This window comes from Prinia subflava, chromosome Z (genome assembly GCF_021018805.1).
Source record: "Prinia subflava isolate CZ2003 ecotype Zambia chromosome Z, Cam_Psub_1.2, whole genome shotgun sequence".
Classification (NCBI taxonomy): domain Eukaryota; kingdom Metazoa; phylum Chordata; class Aves; order Passeriformes; family Cisticolidae; genus Prinia; species Prinia subflava.
Genome location: NC_086283.1, coordinates 12,471,519 through 12,484,743, shown reverse-complemented (window position 1 = coordinate 12,484,743; position 13,225 = coordinate 12,471,519). Strand labels below are relative to the sequence as shown.

The 13,225-nt window shown below is 38.0% G+C and overlaps 1 protein-coding gene across 2 annotated transcripts in view; it reads left to right on the top strand.

Annotated features, from left to right (window-relative positions):
• GRID2 (glutamate ionotropic receptor delta type subunit 2) overlaps positions 1-13,225 on the top strand; it is a 682,022-nt gene that overhangs the window by 531,328 nt on the left and 137,469 nt on the right. For both annotated transcript variants that reach the window (XM_063423230.1, XM_063423229.1), the window contains one exon: positions 7,749-7,850. In XM_063423230.1, the coding sequence (XP_063279300.1) occupies positions 7,749-7,850 (102 nt within the window). The remainder of the gene's footprint in view (positions 1-7,748; positions 7,851-13,225) is intronic.

Here is a 13,225-nt window from a genome sequence, read left to right as displayed (position 1 = left end):
GTTCCTTCATGCATTCCTGTGAAAGCAATGTGTGATGATTCTGCTTACACTCAAAAAAAAAAAAAAATAGTTAAAGAGGTTCCACTGAGATTAGTGCAGATGTTCTGTAGCCTCCATTGGGCCTCATGTATACTTAAATGTGCATTCCTTGTCAGCTGCCTTTAAAATGAGCACAGGTCACTACTGCAGTTCCTGGGCTGGAACTACACAGGAGCATCTATTTTCCTTCCCAGTTTGGAGGGTGATGAATCTAATACACAATTTTCCATGTGGATTTACTTCCAGAGCTGATTCACAGACTACTAATTCAGTGATTATACTGAAGGGGAGATCTTCACTGCAGAAAAAAAAACAAAGCCAAGGTGCTTCTCAGCATCTGTGCTCACCGAGATGACTGCAATGCAGTGTGGAGGTGCCCAAGCAGCTCGGCACTAGCAGAGAAGCAAGGCATTCACCTTAGGCCACTTTACTCTGAATGATTCACTTATGTGCTTTTCTGGACTGGGTTTATTAAGAATGCTGCTCTGTAAACCCACTTCCCTCCAAAGGAAAAAGTGCTGGGTTCGCTCTGTGCTATTAGTATTTGGATTTCTTACTGGAATGCTGCCCCCAGAATTTCTGAGCCCTGCGACAGCAAGCAGGTCTTGTTGATATTCCAGTTTGACAAGCCATTTCTGAAAATTTGGATCTCAAAAAACTAACCTAAGGGGAAAGCTGGGAGTCTGCTGAAGGATGTTTGAATACTGCCAGGGAACTGATGAGGACCTGAAATGTGCTCTGTGTGTTTTCTTGTTACCTGTAGAGAGGGAGCTTCATGCAGCCAAGTGGAAAACAGTGTTTTTCATTGTTCTTCACTGAACAGGTTTGATCAAAGGTTTTGTGATGGCATCAAAAGCTTATGTATTGTGATTTAATGCAAGCTGGACTAGTAACCTTGAATAATTTTCTCTGATTTCATAAAGATGCAGTAATGGAAAAAACAGACAAAGTTGAGTTATAGAACCCTGATTTCAAGGTTTTTTGGGTTTCTTCCAGGCCTTACATGATCTTAGATAACTAAGACATACTTTTTCACTTTTAATATGCTTATGAGAAAGAAGACAAGCATTTGCAGTTAAAAATCAAACTGACTGTATTTAAACTGCACACAAACCTGAACTTTGTGGTATTATCAATCACCCTGGAATAATTCAGACATCAGTGAAAAAGCTTCCAGGGTAAAATGAAAGTGATATTCATGGGTTTTACTTTGGCAGTACAAAGAAATTTGTTAGCAAAGGGGTGAAGTCAGTATTGGGTCAAAGAACAGTGTTTTCTGAGTATTTTACTTTAATTGAAATATGGAGGCAATGGGGAAAGAGATCAACATCTGACTGATTATTATCCTTGTCTGACTCTTTTCTTCTGAGTTGTATAAGGTTGTCAGGGGATGGGAGTAAAATAAGAAAAATAGCAGGAAAGATGAAAGCAAAGGAAACAGGGCTATACAGTAATTTATTTTGTTAAGTCCCATCTCCCTCATAACACAAAAGGAGAAGGAGGAGTTGGGGAGAGGTTTTCTGAGAGGACTGACTGAGAGAAAAGGAGATCCAAGGGCAAAGAGAAAGGGGAAAGGACCCAAAGTGATTTGAAAAATGAGTCAAAGCTGGATGTAGTGAAAAGTGATGTCCCTTGACCAAACTAAACCCTAAAAAACCAACCAGTGAACCAAAAAATACAGGAAAAAGCCACAGGAAATGGAAAGGAAGATCAAGGGAGAGAAAAGCAGGGAGAAGAGAAAGTACACTGAAAGTACCCAGAGAAATGGATAGCAAGAGGTATTGCAGTGTAGGAAAGAAGAAGATAAGCACAGATTAGGGAGCTGCTGAGAGTACTGAATTCACAGTAAAAAAAAAAAAAAGGACCAAAGAAGGGAAAACAGGGTATTTCCCAAAGATAAGAGATGACAGAAGGGAAAGATGATAGATTAAGACCACCAAATTTCAAATGAAAGGGAAAGAAGAAATAGAGAAAATAAGCCAGAGATAGAGATGTGGGGGGAAGAAGTGAGGGATCATTAGAATGACAGCACTAGCTTGGAGAGATGGTTCATTTTCTTTGAGATGTGGTGAATTACTAGACATTTGAAAAATTATACCATTAGATTCTAGGAGCTTGGCCTAACCACTAAGCATCAGCTTTGTGAGTAGAGCATGCAGTGGAAGAATACCTATGAAGTCTATGTTGTTTCCCCCGTAAATTCAACATTCATCAGTGGTCTAAAATACCCAATTATAACTTCTGGCAGTAATCTGGGTTCTTGAGAAAACATTGAGTCAGGAGCTAGTAGGCAAATGAACAGCAGGTTACCAGCAGGTAACTTTCCATTAGCTTCTTTATTTCAGTTCAGTAAGAAAAAGAAATTTGGGAAGTCCCCAAAGCAAAATATTTTATTAGCTCTGTTCAGTGTTATTCTGCCTTATGCACTGGCTTTGAGGAAAGAAATTCCTACTGAGATCACTTGTGTCTGTGATCAGTTAACAAAACAAATAGCCCACCTCAACTGCTGCAATTACAATCCTTAGTGCACTGGATATAAAACTAAACTTGAGTATTCACATTGTCCTAACAGCTTGAAAATAACAGAGCAAGTCTAGAGGCAGGCCATTCCTTCTAGGCCAGAGACAAATTAAGGCAATAAAACACACTGTACAAAATAATTAACTGAATGCACAGAAGTATAAAGATTTCACCACACAGAATGTAGGAGAAACAAGTGCTGCTATACATTATCCAATTGTTGAGCACAGTATTTTCTATTGATTTTAACAACTTGCTATTTGCTGACTATTACCTAAGCTTTGGTGAAGGCAGCAGTTAAACACAGAAAGTTTCCTGCTAACAAATTCTGTTAGGAAATTGCTGTGAGGAAAAAACTTGATCCTTACTTCTTTAATCAAGCCCAGGAGTACAAAAGCCTTCAGTTAACCCCTGGCCAGCAGATTTTTTTCAGGTTTGGTTGATCAGCTGTTGGTTGCTGGCTAAAGAGCTGAACTGAAAGGACTCTTTAACCAGGTAACAGAGCATCTGACTACATTTTACATAACTGACAGTAACATATTGACAACCAAAAGATATCTTTTATGGTGTTTCCTCTGTGAGAGACAGTTTTTAAGAAATAGGATTTCGTGTCTGATTTCCCAGTTGCTGTTGGACATACTAAACAACAGCTGATAAGAGGCATCAGGAATACTCTATCCAAAACAATTTCTGTGTTGTCCTGCTTGAATTTTGCTGAAACTGGTGTCCCAAAAAATTTTGCAAATGCTGAATCCACACATCACCAAAAAACCTCCACCTTTTTCTTCCTTATTTTTTGTTATATGCCCCACTTCAAGTCTGCCCGGCACCCCTGGAAGTTTGAATCTTCCAGCTGAGTGTCATTAAGTGACAGCTTCATGGGGTCTTTTCCATTTCTGTGAATTTAGTATGCTCTGGAATGGAAAAGGGGATTATTAACACACTTTTCTTCAGTTGAAGTCGGATCTTGTAAGAATTCAGTTCCTAAAGCAGGCTGGACCCAGGCGAAAATTGAGGAGGGAGTTTCTGAAGCACCTGTGGGTACTTCAGGCAGGGAGGCTGCTGTTTCTGCAGCTCACCAGCTCTCCATGAACTGCTCTGTCACAGGCATTTCCACTGGAAATGTTTGGTCCGGCTGTCCCTACTGAAACTGTTGGAATTTTTTTCTTTAAGTAATAGAGAAATAAATGAAAGAGGAGTCAGTGATCCCAATGTCCTTAGAGATTTGGGTTGCAAACGCAGTGCAGTTTTATCTTTCAGATTTCCATTGCACCTCCTCTAGAGTCTTTTCTGCTCTTGACCCTTAACAGTGTTGTGGTAATGCAGTCTGAGTTCACAGTTGGCTGCATTGGATAAACCAGTTCCTGTATATTTTCTATGTTAATGGAAGTAACAGAACACTCTAAACTTTGATGTAGTGACAAGCACTTCAGTAATTCATCTGTATCAGTATTCTGGTTTTATTCATTTTCTCTGATGATCCTCAACTGTGACCAATGTATTTTTCTTGATTAATTGACAAAATCTGCATTTTACTCTGCCAGAAAAAGAAGTAAAAGCTCTCACATATTCAGCAGAGTTCACTGGTTGCATAGGAATCAGGGGATGAAAACTGGCTGTAAGCTGTCATAAAGGCATTACAGATCCTAGTGTTCCTTATAAATAATGAAATTGTAAGTACACATGAAATAGATTTTGCCTACTTTAACACTGATATAAAAATTAAAGACCTTCCATAATGCATTGTTCATATAGCCAGAAATTTCTGAAGAAGGGAAGTAAATTTTTGGCTTTGCCAGCAAAACAGGAGAACAAAGCCCATTTTGACAATGATGATAGTGTAAGGATAACAGGCTGGGATGTGGGAATAACAGAAAGAGATTGCAAATTGGATATCAAAGGAAGGAGAAGACTGACAACTTTTCCATCTTCATCATATTACATCAAACCTAGCAGAGTGAAAGCTGTCATTAGAATAAATAAAAGAATCTGCAACAGAAGTTCAAAGAAGTATAAATGATAAATGTTGTGTGGTATGAAGATGACAAGCACTGTACTCAGTAAGAGAGTTCCCATCACGCATCTGGCCAAATCCACCAGAATTAATGTGAGATTCAGTTATTGTCTGATCTATTCTCTCATTTCAGCCATCAGGGAGAGAACAAAAGAAAAAGGAAGTAACTGCAGAAGCAGCAAATGTTTTGCAGAAGCAGTTAAAGAAGACAAAACTGAAGAGGGATCTTCATACCACCCCCATCTCGATGTTTCAGCAGTAGTTACATTTGCTCCTTGCTGCAATGACAAGCTCAAATTGTCATCAATAAATGTTGATTTGTTTTCTCCTAATAACAGTAAGCAGCTCCCACTCAAAATCAATTTCAACTTTGTTGGCAAGACACTGCACATTTGTCTTCACCATGACTGAGCTGCATAAAGGAACAATTGAATTGAAGATTAAATGAACAATAATTGAAAATAGAAAGTGCCTTTTAAAAGGAAAATTAGGGCTATGCTGAATTTCCAGAAATGTTATATTGCTGGGGAGGTTTTGCCTTGAAAAAGGTAGGGTTGGGCTAAAAACTTAATTATATAAATATGTGCACATTAATGTACATAATTAAAAATGGACTTTAACCTCAAAAGGATAAAAAGGCTCTTCAGCAACTTCCTAGGCTTTTAGTTCTGGCAAAAGCAGCAGAGTTTCTTCAGTAATTATACATCCAACACATTTGGATATGCTAATTGGATCTAAGTTCTAATTAGCTTCTTTGTGTGACTAAGAATGACAATCACTGAATTAATTTAATGCAGTTTTGTTCTGAACTTAGTGCCGTTTTCACTATTTCTCCTACAGAAAATGTACAGAAATGTGAAATTCTTTGCTTTATAGGATGTCAGTGGTTTGTCACGGACAAAGTACAGTGCAAGTACATTTGCTGCATTTCACTATACTGCTATACACTTCACATCTAGGTTATTCACCTCAAAGTGTTGCAGGGCTCTGCCAGGGAAGTGGTGAGGACCTGGAATGTGTCAGTAGTCCATCCCTGACTAGAGAACAACATGATAACACTGTGGAGGACCAGCAGAAGCAGAGAGGGTTGCTATGATCTCTCACTGGTCTTTGTGATCAGATGGGAACACGCAGTGGGGAAACCAAACAGGGATAATTTGTGTTTTTGTTTGGAGACAGCCGTAGGAATGATGGGCAATTTCAAGAGATTACTAGGACACCTCCTGATTTTGTTTCTCCTTGTATCTTGTCACTGGTTTCAGTTTCTCTGGGGTTCTGGATCTAGCAGATCCTTGATTAAGTCAATACTTGTGATTACATGTATGCTCAGCATTACCCTTGCTCATTCCCTGACTGTAGGATAACCCTGACTTCAGAAGGGCAAGAATTGGCTGTGAGTACTTCTGAAAACAGCAGAGAGAAGTGACTACATTGTTTTAAGGCCATCTTTCTTTGGGAAACATAGAATCATGGGATCATTCAGGTTGGAAAAGACTTGTGAGACCTTTGAGACAAATCTAACTTCTGTATGATTGAAGAAAGATTTTATTTTTACTCTTTGGGACACTCATTTCTTAAGGAGGCATCTTCAAAGAACTGATATAAATATATTGAGATTTAAAAATTTAGAAGTTGCTCTAGTCTAATAGGTGTAATGAAGAAAACAAATATTTAAGGTACCCACTTCTAAAATCATTAAATATGTTTACTTGAAGTTCGTTCTTTGTTTTCTGTTTCACTTTGAAAGGTCTATTAAACACATACACAAAGCCTTTTCACATGAAGGACCGAAAATAATGACTTCTGTAAATTCCTGTTCAAGTACAGTCAGCAAAGCCCCCTTCTTTACAAAGCCTTTCAGCTGGTTTGAGGCAGCCTGCCATTTCTATGACTATGAAATTACAGTAACATTTTCCATGTTTTACAGTTTATGTTTCTCTCTGATTATGATGTTGAATTCTCCAAGAGAATAGTCTTAGTAGAGGCCACTGGACCCAACAATTTGGGTCCACTGGACCCTATTGATGTTAATCTTGGTTTTTCAGAGGGAGCAAGACCTTTTGTTCCTTTAAATAGGAGTCAGAAGATGAGCATCCCTGGAAAGATTTCATTCACAGTCTATGGGGAAGGCCATTTAGAGCAAGAACTGGCAGCTGCAGGTGCCTGTCTCTTTGGCTGTGTAATGACTTCACACAGGCAACTGGTTTACCTCCTTAAATTGAGACTCTTCTCCAAAGTCCTCTGAAGTCAACCGTTGTCCTATTGTTGGGTTTAGGATTTAACGCTGATAATTCTGCAGGCCAGCTGAGTGTGGTAATGAATTTCAAAAATGAAACTGGTTATCTTGGTGTGTGGTGCTAAGGGATGTGTGGTTGATTGATTTGTTTCTCTGTGCTCAAAAAAAAAGCATCTACCATCATACAAAGACCAGGCAAGTTTTATTTTCAGAGAAGCTGAATTACAAGTCAGTATCTACTAAACCCAGATTGAAAGGCAGATCATCCTAGAGGCATTCCTGAGCAAAAGCTTCATTCCCAGAAGCTCGAGAAATACGATAGCACCAATGCAAAGAATGGCATAGGTGAACTTCTTTTTCTGCATTATCCATTGCAGTACTCTCTCAATATTGTGATGTGCCTATCCAATAGTCTTTTCCTCAATCATCTTTAAGTGTGATTTTTAACCTGGCTTAAAACCACTGCTGTTTCATTACCAATTAGTAGTATAAGCTTTAATTAAAGCTGGTGTAATTCCTTTTGTCATAGTTCCTCTAGGAAGAATGGGCTGAAGCAGAGAGCATGCTAAACTCATGGTAGCTATTATTTCTCCAATTAGCGTATCACTGAAAGTAAAGTAGAAATATTGTTACAGTTACAGTACTTTCTAAATATTTTTCAGTAATATTGAAATCCTCTCTGATCTCTTTTAATGTTTATAACCCCAAATCCTGCATGCTGTCATCCACTGGACACTGGTATTTAAAATCAAAAACTGATAGTCTTAATTGCTTCATTTTCAATTTCAAGATGAATCTGTGCACAAGCAATTCCCTGAGTTTCCAATATTCCAGAAGATTTTCTGTCTATTTCATACATTCCTGCTTAAAGCCACCTAGGAGGAATGACTAGCAGAGGTCTATGGGCAATGAGAAAATGATTTTTGTTTTCTCTTTTAGCTTGGCTGCTGGAATCCTGTGACTGGTCTGAATGGGTCCCTGACAGACAGAAAGCTGGAGAACAACATGCGAGGAGTGGTTCTGCGTGTGGTGACTGTGCTGGTAAGCAGATGCTCATCCTTCTGCCCTGGCAGGAATGCATTTTCTTCTTTTGCCTCATCTTTTTATTAAGTGCACTGTTTTACCAAGAAAGTAGTTGGTGTTAAAGGGTCTGATTTAAGCTGGTGAAAAAAGCCCAGAAATATGGATAATTTTCCACAAAATAAAATTATTTATCAGTACAGCGCACTTCAGACTGAATCAAACACATTAGAACCTGCTTCTTGCACAGGCACATTGTAAATTAGGTAACACAGGCATGTGAGCTGATAAAGGGCAGCTTCAAGTGCCCTGTTAGCTGAAGTTACCTAGCTGAAGCTCTAAATGATTCAATTCCAATCACCTTGGCAAACTGCATGCAGTCTAACACAAATTGTCACACTCAGAAAATATTCAAGGTCAGGTTAGATCAAGTAATATCAGTTTGGTAAAACATCTACTGTCCCATCCTAGCTTTTCATCAGCCAGGTCCTTCCCCTATGTGGACGTCTTATGTCAAGAAAACTTCTTGGTTTAAAGCTGAACAGACAAGGTCTGTCAGAATAGGAATCCGTGTACTCGAGGCCAGTGTATTCCCTGCCATAAACTCAGCTTGAGGAGAAGTCTTTAAGAGTGGAAAAAAATTAAGAAATAAATAAAAAGAAAGTAACATGAGACATGTAGCCATCTTTGGACCAGTACCCAAATACAAAGTTGTTCCAGGGCTGCAGAACTGTCAGTGCTAGACAGAGCTACTTCCTTCTTGCTTCTCTCTACTTGTGTTTGAGTTCAATGTCTGAGGGCCCAGCACTTTTTTATCAAGAACAAGATAAGGAGTTTTCAGGGTTTCCATTGCTGACAGTGCATGATGAAGGAAGAGGCTCCATCAGGGGTGGAAAGTGAAATCACCAGAGCATGTCAGTGCCACAGACAGAGCAGTTTCATACCCCTCCAATTATTTTATGGGTAGTTAAGCACCTTTATTTGTCAGGGTGAACATTCTGTTCCAGCTCTAAGTACATTAGAGATCTTCTTGTGGTATCTACAAGACAAAACAAACAACCCCAATTACAACCAAAAAACCCCACAAAGCTAAAAACGGACCCAAAACCAAACAACAGCAAAAGCCAGCCAATAAAGGATGAATGCACAGGAAATAATGCTAATACTAATGCTAATGCTAATGCTAATGCTAATGCTAATACTAATACTAATACTAATAATACTAATAATACTACTAATAATAAAAAATAAATAAATAAATAAATAAATAAAAGTAGTAACAGAGAGAGGGAAGATTATACTTTAATTGCATGTTCATCAAAATACATGGTGGCAGTGGCTGGTCTCTGTTTTGCCTGATACTTCTATTAATTGCTTCAGTATAATTATCTGTTGACAAAAATAACCTGAGGATTTTGCCTAGAAAAATAAATTGGAATTAGAATACTAGCACTATTTTTAGTAATAGTTCTTCCCTCTCTCCCCACTGTTACTGCTTTATCCCCAGTTATCTTTGTTACCTTGACAGAGAGCTTCTTTCATGTTATTATAGCATGAATATTTATCAACTTGCAAAGATTCACAAAAATAATTACCTATGCTGGTAGGATTCTACAGTAGTTATAAAAGCAAAGACAGACATTTAAAGTGCAACACAGAGCACAGGGCATTTCAGTCCCCTCTCTGGTTTTATATCTTCTGGGTTGGACAAAACTGGAGTTTTGTATTTAACCTATGGGATGAAAATGTGTGATTCCTACTTCGGCTGTGAGAGCAGGAAGGATTTCACCAATTACCTTTATTTTAGTGATGATATTCATTTTATTTTCTCTTCCATCTTACCCCCCATCCTTCAATTAAATCAATATATTTCTTAAGTTAAAAGTAAAGAACCTATATAGACTGTGAATCATTAGTTATTAATTCTGCCATTTTCTATCAGAATGCTCTTGATCCAGGGAAACAAATGTTAAAATTAAATAGTAATTCCTTTGAATACTAATAGGTCTCTTTTTCATTGAGACTTGAGAAGTTTACATTAATTTGTAAATTTGCTTTGTTAACAGTTCAAATCTCTCATGTCTTTTTAGATAACACCCCTTTTCTTCCAATTTCATTTTGTTATGTCTTCAGGTTGAAAAGGACTCTCTATTAAAATTGCAGTAGAATTTGAGAGGATAGCAAATTGCAACACCTGGGTTTATACTGAATTATACTAATGAAATGAAACCTTCTGGAATCTGAAAATCATAAATGATTGTGACTTATTTCCTCAGTCTTTCAATAAGCAAATGCCGAACAATTCCCATCATCCACATGCATCTACTAATTCCTTCCCTTAGTAAATTTGATAATTGAGCTACGTATCTGCAGACCTTAACCAAAATCTCTTTATGAGTATGGCAGAATACAGTATAGCCCCAAACTGGAAATCATCTGGTTTCACTTGGTAGAGAATCCTGGTTCTTCTGCAGTAAATGTGAGTGCTCTCCTTTGCATAAATAGCAATAAGAAATAGACCTTTGTGGTTTATTCTGAGGACAACTGTGATCGTGTTTGTGTAGACATAATTGAATGTTTTAATCTGAATTGGATTAGTACCACACTTTCTGCACTTTTAGAAAAGGTTTATTTTGTCTAACTTAAATATCAGATGTCTCTGTCTTGGACTGTTTCCACACATGAAGCTGAAGTCTGAACTTTGTGTTTGACAAGTTGCTTTTAAGTTCAGGTCACTTTCTGGTGAATTTCTGGAATGTATTCTGAGTTTCTGAAATGTAGCTCAATCAAAGGTCAGCATAGCTGTTCCAAACAAATTCAGAGTGTCTTGAATGAACAATTACACAAGAACAAATGTAAGTATATATCTATTTTGGCTGTCTCCATTTATTCTCTTTTTCAGTTGTTCAGTTTTATTGAAAAAGACCTAAAATACATGATATTCTCATAATATTTTATTAGCCACAGCAATTACTGAATTATTCATATGAATATTAAAACATTGGTAATAGAATGAGATTTGGTCCATTTGACAATGAATAGGCCAGAAGGTATTTGTAAAGTCATAATTTCCTAAAAAGCCCCTGTTGTTTGAAAAAGAAAAAAGTTTGAATTTCCCTGTTTTAAACCATTAAAACCTTGACTGAAAAGTACACAGCCTTTCCTGAGAGTGCATAAGTTACAATATCCTAATAGTGCAAATGGTACATGTGACTCTATCTGAAAATTCCAAACGGTTCCCAAACAGGAATGTATTTTCATATCTGGGGGGTCCTCAGAAGGCAGGCAGGATAAAGGAAAGACAGGTAACAGCAAGCTATGCGGAATTGTGCTTTGCCATACACGCCTAGACACAGTATCTGGAGAGTTACTACCTGGGCTACTTGTGCAGAGCTGCAGGTTGGTCATCCTTGGCCGCAGGTGATGTAGTGAAAGGACTGGCAAAAGGGTAGATAAGCACAGAAAGAAAAAATAATTAAAAAACATCATTTGCACCATGGAAAATGTTATCATATGTGGACTAGTTTAATTCTCAGTGGTTGGTATTAAATTCATGAGCATTTGTTGCCCAGATTAGAAAAGAAAGAAATTTGAAAGCACACAGTGTCTTTAGGGACACTGAGCTGGCAGGAGGTCTGCATCTTCAGTCTCTTTTTCTATTGAATTTACCACTCTGAGAGAAGATGAAAAGTAAGATTGAAGCTAAGGCCTGGTTTTAAAAGCTGAAAATGTCTTTGGGATTTGAATTCCAATACTGGCTTAAAGAAAGTTAAAAAAAAAAAAATTCTTTCCAAAGCTGGAATAACTGTCAGAGCAACTGGGGAAAGGACAGGTGTAAGAAAGATGAAATAAGACAATGTTTAAGCATATGCAGAGGAAAAAACAGTCAGAAGTGATAAAGGATTAAAAATGTCAGGACAAAAACATCAGTGAATGACTGTACTATGAAGCTCCACCTCAGGAAAGATTATGTGCAGGATACCTCATTAAATATTGAATAAATATTTTTTAATAGCGTGCAATAGTCTCATAGATAATCCTTCTTATACTTTCTCCCAATACTTCTGTTGATCACTTTTCCCATACAGTCCTGATCTTATTCCCCATTTTCATAAATGAATGCTGTGGACTTCTGTAAAGTATCTTCATTCCATCAGGCAGCTCTGTCTCTGCCCTAGTCCCCACAGTCTTCTAAGGAAAATAATTTCAATTGAGGCATGTATTACACTGTATATATATATATATGTAAGTATATTTATTGGTATATTGGACTACATTAGTAGCCAAAATAGTAACAATTAAAATCATTATTACAAAGGCAGAAACTAATATTCCGTAATAGAGGTGGAATGTCTTTGTATTCCTCTTCCAGCCACCATACCTGTAAAAGGGCCAACTTGAAATTACTACTGACTGGGCACAGGCCTTTTTTAATAGCTGTTTTATGTTCCTTTGAGCTACCTAGCTTGTATTAAAACAGGTCATAAACCTTACAGTTATTCACTACTGCGATCATCTGTTTGACAGGCTTTAATCTCACAGCCTGCTGGGAAAGCCAGCACCTTTTTTTTCCCCCAATCATTGTTATTTTCAACCCATTTTTCTAAAGTAGCAGTACTGTATACTAGATAAGGCGGATATCAAGCAATTCAAATGTTTTGGGACCTTGCTGAGGCCACAGCTTGGCAGCAAGGTAGGTGCAGTGCAAAGCCAGTTAGGACCCACCTCACTCACCCTGTGTCAAGGGCTACATCTCAGGGCTCCCTGGCTCTTTCTGACCCTTACCCATCTGCTCTGTGGGTGTATTTGCATCCCAGAGCAATTCACACAGTTCACAGGAATTTAACTTTGAAACAGAAAGGGGCTCTGACTGTAATTATCCTCCCAAACTATGCAAGATAGAAAAGGAGGTGAGCTGCATGACACAGCACCTTAGGAACAGGAGCTTTTGTAAGGCTGCTGGAAGTAGTCCAGTGTAGCTCCCAGCAGGTTAATGTACCCATACCACACTTTTGCTCTGAACAATCTGCATTAAAGCCACCATTGTACTCTTCAGACATACTCTAAAACACTCCAATCAATTCCAATCTCAATCCATATTCCTGTCATGTGGTTCAGAAAGAGCTGTTACCTGCATTAAGTTATTGTGAATTAAAATCAATACACAAAGCTTGGCAGCATCCTAATAGGCCATTGCCATAGATTGCTTTGAAAGAAGTCTCAGCTCCATTGCTGAGAAATGGGAGGAACTGGGAAGAGGGGCTAACAGTCCATGTTAATTTCCTGTAAATAACACTAAACTAAAGACCATAATAAATCCAGAAGCTACTCTTTCACTCAGGAGGGAAAAATACTCTTTAAAGTACTGTAAATAAAACAACAAACTTCACATGTAA